Below are 23,351 nucleotides of genomic sequence, written 5' to 3'. Positions count from 1 at the left end.
ATTCAAGTCACTATCATGAATACAGAATTTCTACATTAATTTACACCATTTTAGAAGTGCTTTAGTTTTCAGGTTGTCATCAGGGACTTGACTCATACAGGTGGACTTCAAAATTTATGGAGGGGGTGGGGCCAGTGCTGTAGTGTAGTGAGTAAAGCTGCCACCTGGGATGTTGGCATCCCATGTGGACTCCAGTTCGAGTCCTGGCTGCTCCACATCCAATCCAGCTCCCTGAAAATGGCTTGGGGAAAGCAGCAGAAGATGGTCCAAGTGCTCGGGCTCCTGCCACCCATGTGGGAGACCCGGAGGAAGCTCCTGGCTCTTGGCTCTGGCCTGGCCCGGCCCAGCCCTGGTCCTTGTGGCCATTTGGGGGAGTGAAGCCGCAGATGGAAAATCTCTTTCTCTGTCTCTTCCTCTCTCTGTGTAATTCTACCTTTCAAATACATAAATCTTTTTTAAAAATTTATGAAAATGGAATTAAAATGTAAATTTATTCTTGCTGCAAAAATGCTTGAAATCCATGCTTACAAGGTGTCTTCAAAAAGTTCATGAAGAGGTTAATACGCACACTATACAAGGAACTCAAACAACTCAATATTAAAAATAATCCAATAAAAAATGGACAATAGATCTAGGCAGACATTTCTCAAAGGAAGACATACAGATGGCCAACAGGCACATGAAAAACTGCTCAACATCACTATTCATCAGTGAGATTTCACATCACTCCAGTCAGAATAGCTATTGTCAAAAAAGACAACTGATAACAATGTCGGTGAGAATATGGAGAAGCGGAACCCTTGAACAATGTTGGTGAGAATGTAAATTTGTACAGTTACTGTGGAAAACAACGTGGCAGTTCCTCAAAAACCTACAAACAGAACTACCCAAATGACCCAGCTATTCCCTTCCTGGGTATACATCCAAGGGAAATGAGGTCCCTCTGTGGAAGAAACATCTGCTCTCCCATGTTAACTGCAGCACCATTCAGATAGCCAGGAAATGAAAACAATGATGTTTCCACCCATTGAAGAATGGATAAGGAAAACGTGAAACATACACACTGGCATACTACCTATGCATGAAAAAGATGAAATCCTGTCACATGGATGGGAATGGAGGTCATTATGTTAAGTGAATAAGCCAAGTGTAGAAAGACATGCTTGCACTTACATTTGGAGCCTAAAACATCGATCTCACAGAAGTTAAAAATACAATGGTGGTGACCAGAGGCTGGGGAGCGAGCACAGGAGGAGGCTTGGGTAAAGGGTAATTGACGGGTACTAGATTAGAGCCATTTAGGAATAAGGAATTCTGGGTTTCTGTTGCTTGGTAGGATGACTATAAATAGTTTTTTTTTTTTTTTTTTTTTTTTTATTTGAATGGCAGAGTGACAGAGAGGTCTTCCATTCACTGGCTCAGTGCCCAAATAGCCACAATAGCCAGCACTAGGCCAGACTGAAGCCAAGAGACTGGAACTCTATCCATGCCTCCCAGGTGGGTGACAGGGGCCCAAGTGTTTGGGCTATTTTCTGCTGCCTTCCCATGTGTGTTAGCAGGAAACTGGACAGGAAGCGGAGCATCCAGAACTCAAACTAGCACTCCCATATGCTAAGCCAGCGGTGCAGGCAGCAGCTTAACCTGTTGCACCAGAACTTCTGCCCCTGTTGATAATGTACTGTATATTTCTATTTTTTAAATATTTATTTATTTATTTGAAAGGTAGAGTTACAGAGAGGCAGAGGCAGACAGAGAGAGAAAGAAGTCTTCCATCCGCTGGTTCACTCTCCAAATGGCCACAAGAGCTGGAGCTGGGCCAATCCAAAGCCAGGAGTCAGGAGCTTCTTCCAGATCTTCCATGCAGGTGCAGGGGCCCAAGGACTTGGGCCATCTTCCACTGCTTTCCCAGGCCATAGCAGAGAGCTGGTTCAGAAATGGAACATCCAGGACTCAAACCAGCGCCCATATAAGATGCTGGCACTGCAGGCAGTGCCTTTACCCACTATGGCACAGTACCAGCCCCATATTTCTGTATTAAAAAAAAAAACTAAGAGGTATAATTTTAGATGCTTACACTATAAAGAAATGTTAAATGCTTGGAAGGATAAATATATTTATCTTGATCGTATATTATACAATGTATACATGTAATGAAACATCACATAGCACCCCATATATATAGTTTCTATATATCAAAATGTTTAAATTTCAATTTCTTAAAGTTTATAAAAATGCATATCATGAAAAACACTGTGCATGAATTTCATTTTTTGCACCAAAATAAACTTATTTTTATTTTCATTTTTCACAAACCTTTACAAGTACTCTCATATTCCAACTGTAGAAAAATTCCCTCCACTAGAACAAAGGCACGCGCCCCTCAGTACAATCCATGCTCAGCAGATTGCCCTCCACGGTCTCGAGACTCCCTCAGGGATGTTCCCCTGGGATCTGCTTGGGAAGCGGAGGGCGTGATATGCATTGGAACTGTGGATGTGCCCCCTCTCTGAGCGTCTTCTCTGCCACGGTTATGATGCTGGGTGCTCTCATCATTGCAGCCCAGTGCAAGATGTCTCTGTGCAAAGTTTGTGACCCTTATGCTTCAAACCAGGTTCCTACTTCCTTCAGCAACTAGATGGCCTGTCTACTGTTTTCAACATAAAGAGTAGGAATGCTGTGTTGGGGTACAGATAAACAAGTTTTAAATAGAAAATAAATTACTATCTGAATGTGTTTTCAGGGAAAAATTGGTACTGCTTAATTTCAAAATATGAAACTATTCGTCCTGAAATAATGAGTTGGAGTCTGGTTTCATTCAACACCTACCATGTTGAGGCTGGCACTGTGATGCAGTGAATTAAGCCACCGCCTATAAGGCCAGCATCCCACAGGGACACCGATTTGAGTCTCGGCTGTTCAATTTCTTTTCCAGCTCCAAGCTAATGTGCAAGGAAGCAGAGGAGAATGAGCTAAGTGCCTGCGTCCCTGCATCCACATGGGAGACTGAGATGTAGCTCCTGGCTCCTGGCTTAAGCCTGGCCCAACCCTGGCTGTTGTGGCCATTTGGGGAATGAACCAGTGGATGGAAGACCCATCTCTCTCTCCCTCTCTCTCTCTCTCTCTCTCTACCACTGCTTCTCTGTAACTCTTTCAAATAAATAAATAAATCTTAAAAATAAAATTTAAAAACACGTACTAAGTGATAGGTACTGTGTAATTTCCTGGAAGTGATACATATGAAGGTTACGTAATATAGACTCTCTTACAGCAAAAATAAGCTATGACTGTTCAAACATACCAGAATAACCTCTTGAACCAATTTGACTTTTTGGTCTGTCAGACTAATTGGAATTGATGGTAGCTTGTTAACATGAATGAAACCAACTAGTTCTTTTCCATGGTCTAGATATTATCTAAACAGTGACTTAACTCCTGTCCTAGTCTAAATTTCTTCACCAACTTCCTTTTAAAAATCAAAGCTTTTTAATTAGGCAATAGTGCTTCCCAGAAAATTACCCTAGGAAAAAGGAGATCATAGCAGGCAGTTAAAAATATTATTTTCTTATTTTCCAAGTTGTTTTCTAAAAAAGCATATGGTTTATAAACATAGGGCAGTTTCTGGAAGAAAACTCTCCTAGTTAACAGTGGTGCCTCTGGACAGGACATTCTGAGGCCTTGAATAGTTATAGTAGCTTTCAGACAACTTAGTTTTTCCCATTTTAAACGTCATATTTTCAATTTTAAGTATTGTAAGGAACAGAAATAGTTTATTCTCAGTAATCTTCAGAAGCTCCAAAATGCCTCTTCTGAAAAAGAAGGAATCAGATGAGTTAGGTTATTTGCCCCCAGTGAGTTCCCCTTTGTTTATATGTGTTTTATTGCTAAATCAGAATGATCTAGAAAACTTTTATTTAATAAGTATAAATTATTGAAAGTACAACTTTTGGATTATAGTGGTTTTCCTCCCATAACTACCCTCCCACCCACAAACCATCCTATCTCCCACTCCCTCTCCCATCCCATTCTTCATCAAGATTCATTTTCACTTATCTTTATATACAGAAGATCAACTTAATATAGCTAAGTAAAGATTTCAACAGTTTGCACCCACACAGAAACACAAAGTATAAAGTACTGTCTGAATGTGAGTTTTACCATTAATTCTCATAATACAACACATTAAGGACAGAGATCCAACATGGGGAGCAAGTGTACAGTGACTCCCGTTGTTGATTTAACAATTGACACTCTTATTTATGACGTCAGTGATCACCTGAGGCTCTTGTCATGAGCTGCCAAGGCTATGGAAGCCTCTTGAGTTCACCAACTCCAATCATATTTAGACAAGGCCATAGTCAAAGTGGAAGTTCTCTCCTCCCTTCACAGAAAGGTACCTCCTTCTTTGATGGCCCCTTCTTTCCACTGGGATCTCAGTCACAGAGATCTTTCATTTAGGTCATTTTTGCCACTGTGTCTTGGCTTTCCATGCCTGAGAAACTCTCATGGGTTGTTGCCCCTTTATTTTTTCAACTTGTTTACCTTTTCTTTAAAGGCAGACAGAGCATTTCCATCTACTGGTTCACAATAGGCAGGGTTGGGGCAGGCCAAAGCCAGGAACCCAGAACTGAATCCTGGTCTCCCGTGTGGGTGGCAGGGGCCTGAATACTTAAGCCTCCCAGGACCACCATCAGCAGGAAGCTGGATTGGGAGCAGAGTAGCCTGGACTCAAATGAGGCACTTCGACATGGGGTAGTTCATACCTGCATCTGAGTAGTTAGTGAAGGTCTCTTTGGGGAAGCCACATCTAACCAAAGAAGCAGAGGGGGAAGGGTGCTTCCAGGCATGGGTCTAATTTCCTCCTGACAGCACTGGAACAGTTACTATCCAGATAGCCTTTCAGAAGGACCTGGATATGGGTTAGGGAGTTTACACTGTGAGTACATGCAAAAATGCCCTCCAGTAATGTATTTCCTTTTGTCTATAATTCTATGAAAAACCAATGATCATTCCTGGGGAAAATAAAATTACCAGCACCACCACCACACTTGTTTGTGTCAAAGGAAATCCCATTGATTTCTTTCTTCTCGCTCCTTCCTAACCTAGCTCCAGTTAAAAGTCTAAGGAAGTAAGAAACAGGGTGAAGTTTAATTGAGATTGGAAGAATCTGAAGCATTGCATGTTTGGTCATGGTTTCCCTGCATCCTTCTCTCAGAAGTTGTCACTTAGACCATCACAGATTTCAGAGCCTCCCTCACTAGACAAGATGCATCCTTTTCTCTCCTTGTTGGTTGTGTGAATTGGAAAATCCACCCATATGAGTTTCAGAATCTTCTTTTTTTAAAATATCTATTTATTTATTTGAAAGCCAAAGTTACAGAGAGAGAGAGAGAGAGACAGAGATCTTCAATCCGCTGGTTCACTCCCCAAGTGACAACAGCTAGGGCTGGAAAAAGCCCAGGCCAGGAGTTGATGGGTCTCCCATGTTGGTGTCAGGGGCCCAAGCACTTGAGCCATCTTCTGCTGCTTTCCCAGGTGCATTAGCAAGGAGCTGGATGAGAAGTGGAGCAGCCAGGACATGAACCAGCACCCATATGCAATGCCAGCATCTCAGGCAGCGCCATCCCCAGCTATGCCACAACACAGGCCCCTAGAATTCTCTTAGGCTCCAGAAATGAGTCAACAGAAACAGTTCAACTATTCTAAAGCATATTCAATAGCAATTCCTACACATTTTAATTACATCGCTGTGGTCTTTATGGAACATTGCAATTCTGGCTCAAAATATGAAACTCATACCCTATAAAAAGTCATTTTCAAGTTTTCTTATTTTTATAGGAGTGATTCAACCCCAGAATAGTGTTTTACGTCTTTACTTGTGCCAGGCATCAGTAACCAGCAGGCAGCAATGGTATAATTGTTTGTGAACTTGATGAAAACTGTGAGAGTTTAGGACAGCCTTTCTATAAACAGCCTTTTGATTTCCTTGGACAAAGTTTATGGGGAAATTCTGAGAAGACACCAAACAAGGCTGGTTATAGTGAGGTGAAGAAGAGACTAGAAGCAAGAATGGATGGAGACAAAGGTGCTTTTAGAAAACCACTTGGAAGGATTTGAAAACTATAAAGGGAAAAGTTCTGAAATTAAGTCATGCAGGATCTTAGCCTTAACTATAGAATTATAAAGAGCCTATGTTACTAATTCTCAAAATTTACAAGATTCTGATTTGGTATCTATGGAGTGCTGGTTTCCCAATGTCTTTCTATGGGCTCATGTAAATGACCACGCTGATCCTGAAATTAAACCTTACATGATCTTTTGGAAATGATAGAAAAAAATACAAAACTCAACTTACAGTTACTGTGCCAACGGGTACTTTGCAGGAGATGAAAGAAAGGTGTTCTTGTCCAATTAGTAGGATACTGTTTCCTGTTGAATGAACCCAGTCTAAATTCTGAGTCACTAAGCAAGAATTAGAAAGGGAATCAATACCATATGGTATGCCATATCCAGCAGGGCCTTCCTTCCACCTTTAGGTAACTGAGCTGTTACTTGATTTCATGCTTTTAGTATAATGCCCAGTTAGATAAATAAATAGCACCCACTCCCAGGGACCGATTCATAGCCACTGTGTGCCTACTGCTTACTACGGCCACTAGAGGGCAGCACCCTGGCCTTGGGGCAAAGATTTTAAATTGTCAGCATGAAGAACAGACTTCCCAAATAGATCACAGTAACCATAGTTTTTGGTATGAGAAGAAGAGATTTGAGCCTAAATAGAGAAAAGCCACTTGGTTCACATCCAGTGAAACAGAGTCAACCCCCCAAGCACAAAGCAAAAGGTGACGTTGAGAGTGGTGTTAGGTGTTAACCAGCTGGCAAAATCAGCACAGCCTACACCGTTTCATGTTTCCAGCATCCCCCTTTAGCTTCATTCATAGTTTTGGCTGCTTGTCTTGAGACAATGCAGTCCTCCAGTGCCACTAGGTAGGATCGCTTGCATTACTCACAGGTTAGTAAGGATCGATGAGAGACCACTGCCTGCTTCTCCATTAAGTATCGCCCATACCCGAAACTTGTGTTACTCTTTGAAAAGTAGGCAATAGGACTACTTCAAATGAGAGTAATGTTTATCTCTTCTGTTTTATATACTCTTAATATAATTTACATTTAGCATATGATTTTTGGCATATACATTGACTATTAATTACTTAAATTATTATAATTATAATATATAATTATGTAACAATTTGTAATAAATTTATATTTATAATGGCAATTTGTAATTTATAATTTATATATTTATAATAAATGACAACATATTCATTACTCTTTCCAGACCAAAAATCACTTAACTATTTCACCAGATATTTCATATTTCATTAAAAAGTGAAATAAATTATTCATATATGGAGTCTAAACAAAGTTGATCTCATAGCATGATGGTTACTAGAGGCTAGGGAGAGCAGAGGAGAGGGGATTGTGGGAAAAGTTTGATTAACAGGTTCTAAATTATAGTTAGATAAGAGAAAGAAGTTCTGCTGTTCTATTGCACAGTAGGGTGACTATAGTAGTGATACTATCTAATACTTCTCTAGACAACAAAAAACTAAAAGTAACGACTTTTTAAAGATTTATTTATTTGCAAGGCAGAGGTACAGAGAGACAGAGACAGACAGGCAGACAGACACCTTCCATCTGCTGGTTCACTCCCCAAATGGCTGCAATGGACAGAGCTGGGCCAGACGGGAGCCAGGAGCAGCTTCTGGGTCTCCCACGTGAGTGCAGGTGCTCAAGTACTTGGGTTGCCCTCTGCTGCTTTCCCAGGTGCATTAGCAGGGAGCTAGATTGGGACTTGAATTTTACCCTCTATATCAAAACACCAGCCCCCAAAAGAAAACATTTTGAATATTTTTACCACAAAGAAATAGTAAGTGTTTGAGGAGATAGATATTTTATCCTGGTTGTATATTACACAATGTATACAGTATAAAACATCACATGGTACCCCAAATATATGCACAATTTTTGTGTGTCAGTTAAAAACAAAAACTTTTAGTAAAATAAAGTAACAACCAAAAAAGGGGGAGAAAGGGTAATAGTACTCTACCATTATGCTACTTTGCTAACTTGAAAGGACATGGAATATGGAACTGTAAGTGCCCATGCATTCCATAGCTTTGCCATCTCTTACCACTATGTCTTTCTTTTTTCAGCTGCTGGCTGGGCGCTGGCCTTTTGACCACAATGACTTTGGCGTATTTCTCTGCAAGCTGTTCCCATTTTTGCAAAAGTCCTCAGTGGGGATCACCGTGCTCAATCTCTGCGCTCTTAGTGTGGACAGGTAACATGGTTCTTTTCCTTTGCTCTTTTGTTGGGTTTAGAAAAGCATTGTCCTCAGACATTAGAGGAGTGAAGTGTCTTGGTGTGGTTAATTAGTGTCCAGTGACTGAAAACATCAACAATCTTGCCTCTGCTGTTTAGAGTTGCTTAATGCATTTGCTGGTTGTTAGCTGTCTTTGGCTCAGGCAAGATGAACCTGAGCAATTTTGCCAATAATATCTGCTTAGCATCCTTACAGTGACAAAGGAAAGCTGAACATAGTACAGTAAGGAATGAACTTTGTGAAAAGGAAGTCGAAGGGCATGGAAAGCCTGTATTCCGATGTGTAAATGTGGCCGGCACCGGGGCTCACTAGGCTAATTCTCCACCTGTGGTGCCGGCACCCCAGGATCTAGTCCCAGTTGGGGTGCCAGTTCTGTCCCCGTTTCTCCTCTTCCAGTCCAGCTCTCTGCTGTGGCCCAGGAGGACAGTGGAGGATGGCCCAAGTGCTTGGGCCCTGCACTCGCATGGGAGACCAGGAGGAAGCACCTGGCTCCTGCCTTCAATCGGCACAGCGCGCCAGCCATACCGGCCATTTGGGGGGTGAACTAATGGAAAAAGAAGACCTTTCTCTCTGTCTCTCTCTCTCTCACTGTCTAACTCTGCCTGTCAAAAAAAAAAAAATGTGTAAATGTAGCACTAGAAAAATGAAGACACTGTTTAGTTAAATTTGTGATGCTTGGCTACTTGAGCTAAGTGTTGAACACACAATATTGTTATGTTCTCCATGCTGTTTTAAATGCCTAAAATATTTCATAATTTTTAAAAAGAGGACAACAACAGGAACATTCCTTTATTTCATCTTGGGAAATCCATCATGTAGCTCCTACATCTTTTCAGAACCCTCACACATGGCTGTTTGCTAAGAAAACCTCCTGGATTTCTTAGCAGGAACCATAAAGAATGAATAGAGCTTTACAGTACATGCTGTGATTCTTTTATATTTAATATAGTGTTGTGCAAGTGTTGCATAATGTCCTATTGAGTCAGTTTACTTTACAGTTAAAAGAGCTTTCAATTTTTTCAAGCATCTACCCTAACAATCACCTTATCTCAGAATGCAGGTCCCATCATCACAGACATGAAAGGCCACGTTCTTGAAGACTGTGTAAATGCTTACAGATGTTCTGTTGTCATTCATAATTAATCTTATAATTATTATTGTTAAAAGTACTCATGTCATTAGTTAAAATATAATGGATATTTTGTTATAACTTGATGACTATAACTGAAATACAAAATAAACTATTTAGTATTGTTACTAAAAAATGAATTTATTACTGAAATTAAAAACAAAAATTCCAATAGTAGCTTAAAATGCAATAATACTGTTGACAAAAATGTCCCACTACAATGATTAAACACAAAGATCAAAAATGATTTCATCAGTTATTAATAGGATTCTCAGTGATAGAGTCTGGTGTCTACATGGATTACTTCTACATCATACTACATACTAAGAGCTCTACATAAAGACACTAACGTACCATAGGTAGTCACTGTATAATTTGCACTTGACCCGATAGATTATGGTACTTGTGGACATTTCCCGAAAAAGTTGAATAAACACTGATGATCTGAATTTCACTCACTGATAAATTCACACTCTAACATTCCCACTCCCAGCATCCCAATATCATTTTTTCTTTCCTCCAAAGTATATAGTACCTAAAAATTAAAGGCTCTAAGTTGTATCGATTATATTACTAATATAAGTAAAAAATTTTCCTGTATCATTTTAAAATATTAAGCTGTATATTTGAGATGTCATCCTGTATTCTCATTATAATATCTGAGTAAAGTGTTTAATTATAACTAAAAACCCCACAGGAAAAAGAAATGAGAAAATAATCATGACAATTAGCAAAAAGAACAATGAGCTATACACACATATTCTTCCTGTGTGATATTGCTAAAATGTTATGAAGCTACAGTATTTAAAGCAGTGTGGTACAGATGCATGAATTTGCTGGCAAATCAAAAGGAAATCCAGAAATAGATGCAAGAGTTTGCACCTGGGTGTTGTAAGATGGGCTGATACCACTTGGAATAAAATGAGGAAAGCAAAGATTTGTTAGTAAGCAGTGCAACTCCCCAGAAAAGCATGTTAAAGTCTTTTCTTGTGCTATCAATAATATTTATAATAATTGTCATGTATTAAGTATTAGTAAGGACCAGGCCTTGTTAAAAATACGTTACAGAGATTATTATTATATTTAACCATGACAAGTACTGGAATTATCCCCATTTCCCAAACAGGGAAGCTGCGGTTGAAAGAGGTTAATGAAATGCACATGGCTACTAAATGTTTTAGCCAGTAATCAAATGTAGGTAGTCTGTATTCGTAGCCACTGTGCTCAGGAATGTAGAAACTCAAACTACAAAGTAGTAGAAGAAAATAGGCGATATCTTTTTGATCTCTAGAAAAGGAAGAACTTCTGAACTTAAAAAAGAAATGGTAGCAATAAAATTCTGAATTGCTTTTCAAGAGATTAAGATCAAATATTCAGAAAATTTAAAAACAAATAAATAAAGCAGTAAGCTAAGGAAATACTTGTCACTCCCACCATGGGCTTATGGGGCAGGCTGGTTCTTCCCCACACTTTTTTTCTGCCTCCTCTTTCTCCGATGGGGGAATTTTAGGGGTCAGAGGATCATCTTGCTGAGCAGCAGCCATCTGCAGTGTACCTCCTACCAGTGTTATTCTGGAATGGGGGCAGGGACAGAGTGGGCCACAGATTTGTCTTCCTGGTATAGGGTCACCTCATCCCCGCCACCTCTTCTCCCCGTCTCATGCCCAAAGCAAGAGTTAAGTAGATGTTCCATCACGTCAGTTGTATATCAAATGAAGTGTGAGTCAGTCTTAAAAAAAGAAAGAATAAATAATGCCAAGAATCTATTTCATTAAGTCTTGGTCTGATTTTCAGGCCAAGGAGATGAACTGTTTTAAAATTCTATTCCCACAAAAACCAGCCTTAATCCGGGAGGTTTTTCCTGGGTAAGAAATACATCATTCTTTGTCCCCATATCCTATTTTATGCATTCTATTTGATATTGACTCAGCTTTGGGGCCTGTTTGTAGGGGATCTGGTTGAAATTTCTATTTCAAAAGCTTTCACACTAGAGAATGAATCATTCACACTTAATTCCTGGAGATAAGATACCATTTGCTGTAATCTTCATTTGGTTCCCTTATATTCTATTTTAAAAAAAAAGTGTATTGCTTTTTCTTTCAAATGAAACAAGGAGTTGAAAGAGAGAAATTGGAGCCTATCAGAAAACAATTTGCAGTGTAAATCCTTGCTTTCATATTATGAGCTAAATCAAAATATGATGCAGGAAGAAAAGTTCCTATGATTTTTATGTGTCTTTTAATATGATGATCTCATTCCAGAATTCTTTTGAAGGAAAATAGTGAGAGAATCCATGCATCCAACTTCTATATAAAATTTCTTTATGACTTCATTAATCCTTCCATGATTACAGAATGTTATTAAGTCAAAGAAAAAGTCCTCTCTTTCTCATAATCTGCTTTTAATCGGAACAAGGTAAACAGGACAGGAAGAGAAAGTGCACGATTTGTACCACCCTGGATGAGCTTTCGTTGTTCATTTCCGCTGTGGACTTGTCTCAGTTTAACGTTTTTACTACTTCCTCCTCAAATTTAATATATCTTTTTTAAGATTTACATCCTTTTTCACTTACTTAAAGCTAGAATTCCAGAAAAAGATGGAAGAAATCTGGGAACAAATTTTAACCCCATCCAGTTTTATCTGTGAAATATTTAATACCACCAAGCATTCTTCTAAAATGAACTTCTCCCAACAAAATGAGAACAGCCACCCATGACCAATAATTAAAATAGGTATTCCTGCATGCCATAGGAAACAAATTTCATGGGTGACTTTGATTTTGGTGGGCAGGGGAACGCAACAGTGGGGGAGGGGCATTCAGCACTGTTCTTTGTGAAGTTCTGTTTAAAGAGGAAGATGATGACGACAGGGTCAGACCATAAAAAAGTCTGGGTACAGATCCAAGTTGTAGTTAAAAGATGCCTGCGGAAGGAGGCTGTAAAAAGAGAAAACTCTTTGCAACAGCTACTCCAGAATGATGTGCAATTAGAAACCTGGAAACATTGCAAAGATCCATTCCTGAAGCAGCTTCGTTTTAGGTGCCTTAAACTCAAAAGCTGGTGGGTGTTCTTCAACCCGTCGTTTCAGATCCTTGCTCTGTGGTCTCTCTGATAGTCTCGAAGGTTTATCCTAATTCAAGAAGCATGAAGGAGCTTTTCAGAAAAATCCTCACTTTTATTTAGACTTGGACGTGCTTTGCCCTCATTCTCCGGGTGTTCTGAGTTTCTTGAGCTGGATCACAGCAGTGAAGAACCCGCGTGGCTCAGCCAGAAGAAAGCAGCCGGAGGCAGGACAGACAGAATCCAGTGGCTGGCAAGAGTCCCATCTGGCTCTGGGTCCGCTCCCTCTTGCACGTAGTTACTCATTCTGTTATCTTACCCCATTGTCAAGATCAGGCAGCTGGTTAGTTTTGCTACCTCCCTTCTGTTTGATAACAAACTACCCCAAAACTTAGCCTATCTATAACTACTACCCTTCATCCTGTCTCTCTGTGTTGTAAGTCGGGAATTTGGGCAATTCTTCTGCCCCTTGTCACCTTCATTGGGGCCACGTGGTGGATTTCAGCAGTGTCTGAGCTTGTCTCATGGTGAGAGACTCACAGGGCTGGTACCTTGGCAGGATCAGCTGGAGGTCCGAGCCTGGCAGAGCTCAGCTCCCTCTCCATGCAGACTCGGAGCCTTTTGCTCCAGCAGTCACAGGCTCCAGTGTAGAACCTGCCCCTCCTTTCAGAGGTCAGGCCTGGCACTGGGGAAGCATCATTCTAGCTACACTCCCTTTGTTGGAGTTGTCACAGGCCAGCCCAGTAGAAGAGCTCAGTGGAAGAAGTGTTAAAGAATTTGCAGGGTTTTTTTTATGATACTTTATTTTTATGTTAATATAATATTAATATAAAGAGAACAGATTCAATGTTTCATAGATAGAATTCTAAGAATATTCTTTTAATCCATCGCACTTGCTTTCTCTTTGAAAGTCTTCCTTGCTACATTTTACCTCCAAAGCTTTTTTTTTTAATTTATCTATTTGTTTGAAACGCAGAGTTACAGAGATGCAGGGGCAGAGAGAGAGAGAGAGTGAGAGAGAGAGAGAGAATATATCTTCCATATGCTGGTTCACTCCCCAGATGGCCTCAATGGCCAGAGCTGTGCAGATTCAAAGCCAGGAGCCAGGAGCTTCTTCTGGGTCTCCTACAAGGGTGCAGGAGCCCAAGCACTTGGGCTATCTTCTACTGCTTTCCCAGGCCATAACAGAGAGCTGGATCAGAAGTGGAGCAGCCAGGACTTGAACCGGTGCCCATGCGGGATGCCGGCACTGCAAGCAGTATCTTTACCTGCTACGCAAAAGTGTTGCCCCCCACCCAAGTTCTTTATGGCAATTAGTTTATCTATCACCTAAGAGATATAAATCTTGATCATTATAAATGGTCAATTTTGTCATTAATTAAAGGTGTGCATAGATAAAGATAGAAGTGCCACTTTATAGGAGTGATGAAATTAAATAAAAAATAAATTGTAACACATGCAGACATTCATTGACAGTCACTAGACAGAAATTTTTTATTACAATTTTAATTTTTTTGAGAGGCAGAGAGACAAACAAAGACAGAGATCTTCCATCTATTGGTTCACTCCCTAAATGCCTACAACAGCCAGCATAGAGCTAGATCAAAACCAGGACTTCAATCCAGGTCTCTCATGTGGGTGACAGGGACCCAACTACTAGAGCCATCGTTTGCTACTGCCCAGGGTACACATTAGCAGAATGCAAAGGTGAGCTGGGACTTGAACCCTCATATTCAGACATGGGGTGTAGGCTTCCCAAGCAGGGACTTGATCCCAGGCACTCACACCTGGGGTACAGGCAGGCTTCCCAAGCTGTGCCCACACCAGAAATGTTTTTTTGTTTTTTTTTTAATTTGTTTACTTATTTATTTGAAAGGCAGAGTGATGGGGGAGAGGGGGAGAGAAGGAAGAGTCAGGAGAGAGACAGACAGACAGACACAGAGAGAGAGCAATCTATTTTCTGTCTACTGGTTTAGTTCCTAAATGGCCACAACAGCCATGACTGGGCAGGCTGAAGCCCGGAGTCAGGAACTCCATGTAGGCTTCCCAAATGAGTGGCAGGGACTCAAGCACTTGAGCCATCCATCATCTGCTGTTTCCAAGGCACGTTAGCAGGGAGCTGGATCAGAAGCAGCATAGCCTGGCCACAGTTCAACACTCTGAGATGGTACACAGGTGCCCCAAGCAGCAGCTTAACCACCAACCCACCCCCCAGAAGTTTTTTATAAAAATACCTGAGCTTCCTTTTAATTCCCTTGATCCAGGAATCCCACTCAAGATAATTAATCCAGGAATGCCATTCAAAAAGAAAAATCTTAAATAAAAACATAATTATAGGTATATTACAGCGCTAGAAGTGATGTGAACATAGGAGAAATATTTAAGTAAATTATATCAGTGTCTATTCTACTGTTTTAAATTGGTTAAGTGCATGCCTATGTAGAAACATGGGAGAGTATTTTTTCATGTAAATAAAGCTAAAAATAAAATTCATAACCGATGTTATTATAGTCTATATCCAACCCATGCCTATGAGAATAGAAATGGGCAAAGAATAAGAAGAAATAAAATAGATTATGTTGAAGTGATATATTTCAACTTGTTTTATTTTATAATATTTCAAAGTTCTCTCAGTCCTAAAATGTTTTCATGTAATGACTCTCCCAGACCATGCCTTAAAGAATCAACAGAGGCATTGAATGCCTCTAGTCTTGAAAACATGTGAACATCTATTTATAGAGAGAGTAACAAACATCTTTACATTAAATAAAACAAATTTATACTTTTATTTTGGCATATCACATGACAGGATACAAGGTGACGTAATGGGAAAAGACTCCACTGTGAGTTGGCACACCAAAGCCCCGGCCCCACCCCTCCACATACACAGGAGACCAGGCAGAGGCCATGGCAGCTCGCCAGCCTTCGGGTTCCCAACCAGAACACCACAGGGAGGACATTCACCCCAAAGGTCTCTCCTTGTTTTTAAAGTATTTGATTCCGACTTTCTAAAAGTAGTAACTTTTCATCCACTGCCTAATTCAGGGCTAGCTCAAAAATTAGAGGAAAATCAGACCATAATGTGCTCTTGGCTTTGGCTAATAAGGTAAGACAAATGCACGGTACGAAAACGGACCACCACCACAGCGGCGATGATGCCATTTCTTCAGCACCTTGTGTTCTGGGTCCGGTGGCCACCCTATGAAATGGCTGCCCTGGGGAAGTTATGTTCCAAAGGGAGGGGTGGACATAGATAATAAACAACATAAAGAAAGAACACATTTCATAAGTCACATAGTAGCAAGTGTTGAGGAGGAAAATAAACCAAGAGAGGATCATTTCCAGCTCTCTGCTATGGCCTGGGAAACCAGCAGAAGGTGGCCCAAGTCCTTGGGCCCCTGCACCCACATGGGAGACCTAGAAGAAGCTCCTGGCTTCAGATCGGCCCAGCTCCAGCCATTGCAGCCATTTGGGGAGTGAACCAGTGGATGGAAGACCTCTCTCTCTTTCTCTGCCTCTCTGTAACTCTGCCTTTCATATAATAAGTAAATAAATCTTTTAAAAATGATCATCATCACACCTGTAAGAAGGGCATGTCTGTGCATGTGTGTCTCATGTCAGAAGTTCATATTTTTCACACCTTTCCCCACCACCACTATCACAAATTATTGATTCGAATTGATCTTATTTTTGTTGTCTCCCTCTCTCCTGAAGATATGATCATGGATCAGTGTGGCCACCAAAAGAAAAATACCCTAATTCTCCATGAAGTGAGTTCATGAAGGACATGAGTGAATAATTTGCTAAACTAGACACAAAATCAGTCTACTTATTAGAAATGGTTAGTTTACATTGGATTATGGATGTGTAATATTCTGAGAAGTCATGACACATAAAATGAAGTTGGGTCAGTGGATATGAAGAGTCTTCAAAAAATTCTTGAAGATGTATGTTATAAAACAAATCATGCATGGATTTCCAAAATTCTTGCACCAAAAGAAATGTATCTTGTAATTCTATTTCCTATGAACTTTTTGAAGCTTCCTTGTCTACTCATCATAAGAATATGTTGACCAGATTGTATTACTTAAAACACCAGGTTAGGAAGTCTGACTTTCTCACTCTATGATGAGATAAGGTGTTTTATTTAAATCACTTAACAGTTCACGAGAAGAAATTGTTGTAACTCACTTGAAAGCTCTGGCATATAGACGTCCCGTCTCCATTCCTTTTGGCTTTTACTGGACATGAGGCTGCTAGTCCAATAAGGCAACAAAGAAACATAAACAGAAATGGAAAGCAAAATAAACAGCAATCTTGATCCCACTGGAAATAATCATAAATTTTCAAATGCAATCTTGGCTACATCGTAAAAGGATTTTCTTGTTCTGTTTGCATAGCCGTATTTTATTCCATTCTGAACTTACCATGACTTTTCCTAGAAATTTTTATTGTACATCAATCTTACTGGTCCAAAAAATCTTTTACAAAAAATTTCTCTAGCAGATTGAGCTGTTTATAGGCCATGAGGCATCTGTGTTACATATCCAAAGCTATAGTTTCTAAACAACAGGCAATTCCAGTGGAGAATTAGCATAATTCCTAGGAGTGGTGTTTGCACAGATGTACTGCATAGACATGCTGACAGTGCTCTCAATATTGGTAATGCAGGCTCACCCTAGAGATTCTAGGTAGCTTGTATGTTGTCATGGCTTTGTTGATTAATCCTCTACATTAAGTTACATGACCTGGGTACCCATGTGCACCTGTCTCCAATGCCTTGATCTGTTTTACAGCCTCCTTCTGGCACTTTCTAATGAAAGCTAAGAAAAGAAAATGTTTCCTTTCCATTACAACAGCAACAAAAATTTCAAGAATGAAGCCACAAAAATACCATGCCATGTTACAGGTCTTTTCTTAATAATACGTCTGAAACTAGTTAGCATCAGACCATCACATGAGGTCAGAGAGCATAGAGTTTCTAAACCAAACCTCCTTTACACCTAACATTTATGTGTGATTATTATCATAAAAATATTAAGCAATAAGGTAAGCATAAATTCTTAATGCCAGATAGTTTCTTGATTGACATATTTGTTCAGTTACACTGATATCCCATACTCTGTAGGAACCATTCTTTCCTCTTAAATTGTCAGCCCTAAAGATTAGGAACCAAGGTGTCTTTAAGTCAGTTTTATATACTCTAGCACAGGACCAAAATTTAAGAGATACAGTCATTTGTTGACATTTACCAGAAATATTTACCAAAACTGCCATCTTGAAACTAGCCCACTTTGATCTGATTTCTTTATTTCTGTGAGAGACAGAGACACAGAGAGCTCCCATACACTGGTTCACTCCTCAAATGCCCAAAATGCCCCCTACCTCATCCCTGACGCCTGGATCCTGGAGCCTGATCTCCCCCTGGGGTACAGAAACTCAATCACTGGAGCCATCACCTCCGTTTCCCAAGGTCTGCGTTAGCAAGAAGTTGAAGTCAGGAGCCAGCACCAGGAATCCAACCACCCAGGCACTCCAATGTGGGACACGGGCATCTTAGCCATGAGGCCACGTACCCACCCCACACGATCATATTTTGAGGATAGAAGTGATGGAACAAAGACACAAGCCTCGCCATTCTTGCTCATTGCCCAAAAAGATAAACTTTGGAATGTATTCCTTGCCCTTGAATCTCATCTGGGTCTTACACCCTATTAAGATTCATACCCCACCCCCTGATTCTTTCCCAGGTTCCCAAGGCCCTGCATGGCCACCTGAAAGACCTGTTCCAGGAATTCACCTCCACCTGTTACCCCCACCCCTAGCCCTCCTAAAATATAGAGACTTGGCCTCCTGGGGTCAGAGCCTTCTGCCGCGTGCTCCATCCATGTGCACGTTGGCAGTTGGTCACCCACCTTTACAGATTGATTTTCTCTGAATAAATTCAGTCTGGCTGTAGACTCGCATACCGTCTCCTCTCAATTCTGTGCTGTGCTTTTCTAACATTTGTGGTGCCCCGTGTGAAGAGGCTCCAATCTGCAACTCTTTTCCTAACAAGAAGAACAGAGAAAACAATAGAGTATCTGTGGTCACTACTCCCTAAGGATAGGTGGCCCTGCTTCATGGTATTTCATGTGTTCCTTTATAAATATATTAAGAAGAAAGAGATATTCCTGGAACAAGTACCAGCAGCTCTCACGACCCCTCCCTCCCATCATTGAGTTTTCTCCCAGCTTACAAACAGAGACATACCTATTCATTGCTGCCATGCTCATAATTCTCTAGAGATCCTGCTAGACCACAAATAAAGGTCTCACACTCAGGCCTGCCAGACAGCTGCTTTCCAAATGGAAGGAGCTCCTAAAGACCCCGCTTGTTTTTCACACCAAGACACAAAAAAATTCCTACAAAACCAATGGCAGCTCACTGGCCAAGGGGAAGAATTTTCCAGCATTTTTTTAGTTGTTGTTATAATGGAAATAGCTCTAAAATTTCTTCACAACTTGATTTCATCACCCCATTTTTTTCTTTTTTCCTTCCAGGTACAGAGCGGTTGCCTCCTGGAGTCGTGTCCAAGGAATTGGGATTCCCTTGATTACAGCCATTGAAATCGTCTCCATCTGGATCCTTTCCTTTATCCTGGCCATCCCTGAAGCCATCGGCTTTGTCATGGTGCCCTTTGAGTACAGGGGTGAACAGCACAAAACCTGTATGCTCAATGCCACCTCAAAATTCATGGAGGTACGAATAGTTTGTAAAATGTGTTAAATCCACTCAAGATAGAAAGTGACTGACGCTTAGAATTAATTAAGGGATGGGAGTCTTTATACTTAATCATCATAAGACATGTTGCATCTTCTCAAGGCCAGATACGGATTACTCTGTCAGTTTAGTCAAACACACTTCAGCTGCGTGCAACACAGATGTTAAATCAGTGTTTATCTTCCTGAAGGCACTGTGGTGCTTACCATTCTTACATTGTGCAGCAGTAGACACAATTATTGTGCTGCACCAAGATAAGAATTCTGCAACTTACTAAGAAAGAGGGACTGGATGTTCAAGAGGACTTCAAAAAGTCTGTGGAAAAATGGAATTAAAAGATAAATTTAGGGGCTAATGTTGTGGCACAGAGGGTAAAGCTGCTGCCCGCGATGCCAGCATCCCTTATGGGCGCCGGTTCATGTCCTGACTGCTGCGTTTCCAATCCAGCTCCCTGCTAATGCTCCTGGGAAAAGCAGAAGAAGATGGCCCAGTGTTTGGGCCCCTGCCACCCACGTGGGAGATCCAGATGAAGCTCCTCGCTCTGGCTTGGCCCAGCCCTGGCCATTGCTGCCTTCTGGGGAGTGAACCAGTGGATGGAAGATCTCTCTCTCTCTCTCTCTCTCTCTCTCTCTCTTTCAAATAAATAAGTAAATTTTACTTTAAAAGGTAAATTTATTTTGGTTCAAACAAGTTTTAAAATCCAAGATCATTTTTTCATAATATACATTTTCCATGAACTTTTTAGAGACCCTGCATGTGCATGGATTAAAACTTGTTGTACCAACATAAACATATCTCTTAATTCTACTTTTCATAACCTTCTGAAGTACTCTCATATGTAGATAATACTGTTTGCTTTTATACTACAGCTTTTCTTATTCTAGAATATGGAATATAATTTCCATCTGAGAGATACATGGGTGCCTACTTTGTGTTACTTGGGGAAATTGCACATTGCTCACTTATATTTTTTTAACTTTGTGTTTACTAAAAAAAGTAGGGTGTAGTACTAACATATTAGCATGGATTCTATGTCCAGTAAACAAATAATATAAATACAATACATACAGTATATAAATACAATAAAATTGCCAAACTATTTTTTTAAAGATTTATTTATTTGAAAGACAGAGTTACAGAGAGAGGTAGAGTCAGAGAGAGTGAGGTCTTCCATCCTCTGGTTCACTCCCCAGTTGGCCATAACGGCCAGAGCTGAGCTGATCTGGAGCCAGGAGCCAGGAGCCTCTTCCAGGTCTCCCACTCAGGTGCAGGAACCAAGGACTTAGACCATCTTCTACTGCCTTCCCAGGCCATAGCAGAGAGCTGGATTGGAAGTAGAGCAGCTGGGACTTGAACCAGCACCTATATGGGATGCCAGCACTGCAGGCTGGGGCTTTAACTTGCTGTGCCACAGTGCTGGCCCCGCCAAACTTTTTAATAAGTGTTTTAGCTTAAATTCAGTTATTCTTTAACACACCTAACCACATTAAAATTTCTCTGAAAAAATTAATTACAGGATTGGCTAGATTGGAAAACATGATTAAAATGCATATTTCCTTTGCTAAACTAGTTACACGTGGACTAAGGAGGAAAACCAAAAGGATAACTATTTCTCTTAAATCAGCATAATTTAGTGCTTTGAAGTAAGTTTCATGCAGCTCAGATTCCACACATAATCATTTACAGACATCTCCAGGTACATTTTCTTAAGTTGGAAAATTCAAAAAATTAGTGGTTTTGCAGTTGACCAGTTATTCTGCAAGGAAACTCTTATTTTAAAAAATTAAAAGCACTCAGGAAAACTGCCAATCTGGCAATCTTAAAACTGTGGTTCTTCTATTATGGACTGATTTTTAATAAGGTCAGTCTCCACAGTGGAAAACAAGAGAGACAGTAGGAGGTTGTCCAAATCTGGGCCATGTGAATAGGCAATCCAGAGATTGCAGACAAATCATCAGAGGAAGGAGGCTGCTACCAGTCTTCAGAGCAACACAGAGTCCAGGGCTTCCTCCTTCAGGATGGCTCTCCTCTCCTAAGTGTTCATGCAAAGAGGGCTGCTGTTCACACGGGAGGCTTACAGGGTGGCAGAGGCGGGTAGGAATTGAAGGAATAATATTATAGCGCTCATTCCAAGACTGAAGTCCTGTTCTTTTTCTCTATTTCCTCCCATTTGTCCACTTCTACTTTGCCCTACCCTAGACCGACCTGAGGCACTCCCACATCCTTGCTGGTGGCCCCCTTCTCAATAGGCCTCTGCCCGGGAGGGGGCAGGGGACTCCATCCCAGCCCTTCTACAGCTGCGTCTGGGTCATTCACACCCAGCCAGCAATGCCTGGGAAGAAGGGGCAACAAAAAAGGAGTGCTTGTGTTGCACTTAAAAAAAATTTTAAGGGCCCTTTGGATTTTAATTTTTCTTTCAAACTTCAGGACTGAAATCCATCCACAGTGTGATAGGGATATGAAAATATTTGTATAAGCAGATTTGAATAAACTAATTCTTTTCAGAGTTTGCACTTAACCTGAGGGGTCTGTGAGCTTGGATGAGAAAGAAATTATGTGTTTATTTTCACTGACTTCCAACTGAAATTTATCATTTCCTTTGATTAAGAATATACCAAGAAACAATAATTGTATTTAAAAGTACCATAATTTTTTCACTAATAGAAATAACACACATTTTACACCCCATAACATTTGTACTCACGTGTCAAAATGTCATACACTCACTACTACTCCAAAATTCTGGTGGTCATTGGAACCACCTTTGTTATTTTAAGAAAACACATGTATTACTGTAGTGGAATTTAATGGCTGTGTTTCAATATAATTAGTGTCTGTTATAATCATTATATATATATACACATATATGTATACATATAAATAATATCCTCAGAAGGGATTATAGTGTTCACCAAACTTCCAAAGAGGTCTGTGGCATGAAAACAGTTAAGCACCCCATCCTCAAATGTTTTTGTCCTCAGAAACCATTTTTAGATCATTTTAATAGACACGTTATAAATGTAGCTCACGGGACCTCTTTCTATATTCAGAAACCGTCCAGTTTTCCACAGAGCAGCAAGCTTATTTTTTTACTGTGGGAACTGAGATATTACGGGAGGCAGCATTATCCTTAGTAAATAAACAATCTGCAGGCCGTTGTAAGGAAGGAACAAGCATTGCTTCCCAAGTTGGTGATTAATTTAGTGGGAAGAAGAACTTGGAGATCATTTTCCAACTTCCATTTTTATAGGGTATTAAGTTTCCTCCTTTTAAAAGATATACAACTGAATAATCTTGGTATTTACAAATCCTGCTCACTCCCAGGAGATAATGCTTAAATGTGCCTGCAGATAAGGTATGCGACCTCAATGGCTTCCAGGTGGTAAGTATTAAAAGAGGGAGAAAGAGCATAGTTATTGATGGCTCAGACTGGCTGGGTTTGAGGTCACATAGCTGGCATACCAGGCAAAGGGTTAACTCCCATTAACCAAAGCTACACAGATAAGCCATTCATAACCTTCACTGTGTCCAAACAATATGTTCACTTTCAGCACACTTTAACCACAATAGCTAAAAGTGAAGCAGGCACTAGCAAAAGTTTGGAGCTCATCAGTAAGGAAAAACAGGCCTCCAATCATGTTTTATGGGCTTTCAAAAGAAATTCTTTATTGACTGGGGCTCTTCCGATGTGTAACTGAAATCAACTTGAGTTTATAAAAAGTATCCTTGTTGGAATAATCTTTAGATGCTGTTCCTTCATGTGCTATTATAAACCCAGGGTAACTTCTGGAGTTTCAAAGCTGACTGAGCTTTGAGCACCAGCACAGGCCCACTCGTTATGTGAGTACTTCAAAAAGTTTGTGGAAAATGGAATGAAAAGTTTATTTGGGTGCCAAAACTTCCTGAAATCCATGCATAGTCTTTTCATAACACTTCCCATGAACTTTTTGAAGACCCCACCCCCACCCCAGACGAGCAGAGAACGTGAATATACAAACATATCTTTCGGCCATGTGAA

At 40.4% G+C, this 23,351-nt stretch overlaps 1 protein-coding gene and 1 long non-coding RNA gene across 4 annotated transcripts in view; one reads left to right on the top strand and one right to left on the bottom strand.

Annotated features, from left to right (window-relative positions):
• The window catches only part of EDNRA (endothelin receptor type A), an 84,228-nt gene that overhangs the window by 51,043 nt on the left and 9,834 nt on the right, over positions 1-23,351 (top strand). For both annotated transcript variants that reach the window (XM_008267274.5, NM_001105674.1), the window contains 2 exons: positions 8,214-8,341; positions 19,114-19,312. In XM_008267274.5, coding sequence (XP_008265496.1) covers positions 8,214-8,341; positions 19,114-19,312 — 327 coding nt within the window. The remainder of the gene's footprint in view (positions 1-8,213; positions 8,342-19,113; positions 19,313-23,351) is intronic.
• Positions 16,472-23,351, bottom strand: part of LOC103350684 (uncharacterized) — a 130,632-nt gene continuing 123,752 nt past the window's right edge. The window contains exons 4-5 of one of the 2 annotated variants that reach the window (XR_016211898.1): positions 18,487-18,621; positions 17,938-18,046 (exon numbers count right to left, since the gene is read on the bottom strand). This is a non-coding gene — a long non-coding RNA (uncharacterized LOC103350684). Of the gene's footprint in view, positions 16,825-17,937; positions 18,047-18,486; positions 18,622-23,351 lie in introns of those variants that run through there. The other variant, XR_016211899.1, reaches the window with a different exon arrangement.

Source organism: Oryctolagus cuniculus, chromosome 8 (assembly GCF_051225735.1).
Source record: "Oryctolagus cuniculus isolate XC-2025 breed Fujian yellow rabbit chromosome 8, ASM5122573v1, whole genome shotgun sequence".
Classification (NCBI taxonomy): domain Eukaryota; kingdom Metazoa; phylum Chordata; class Mammalia; order Lagomorpha; family Leporidae; genus Oryctolagus; species Oryctolagus cuniculus.
The sequence above is the reverse complement of the archived record's forward strand: the minus strand, read 5'-3'. Positions and strand labels throughout refer to the sequence as shown.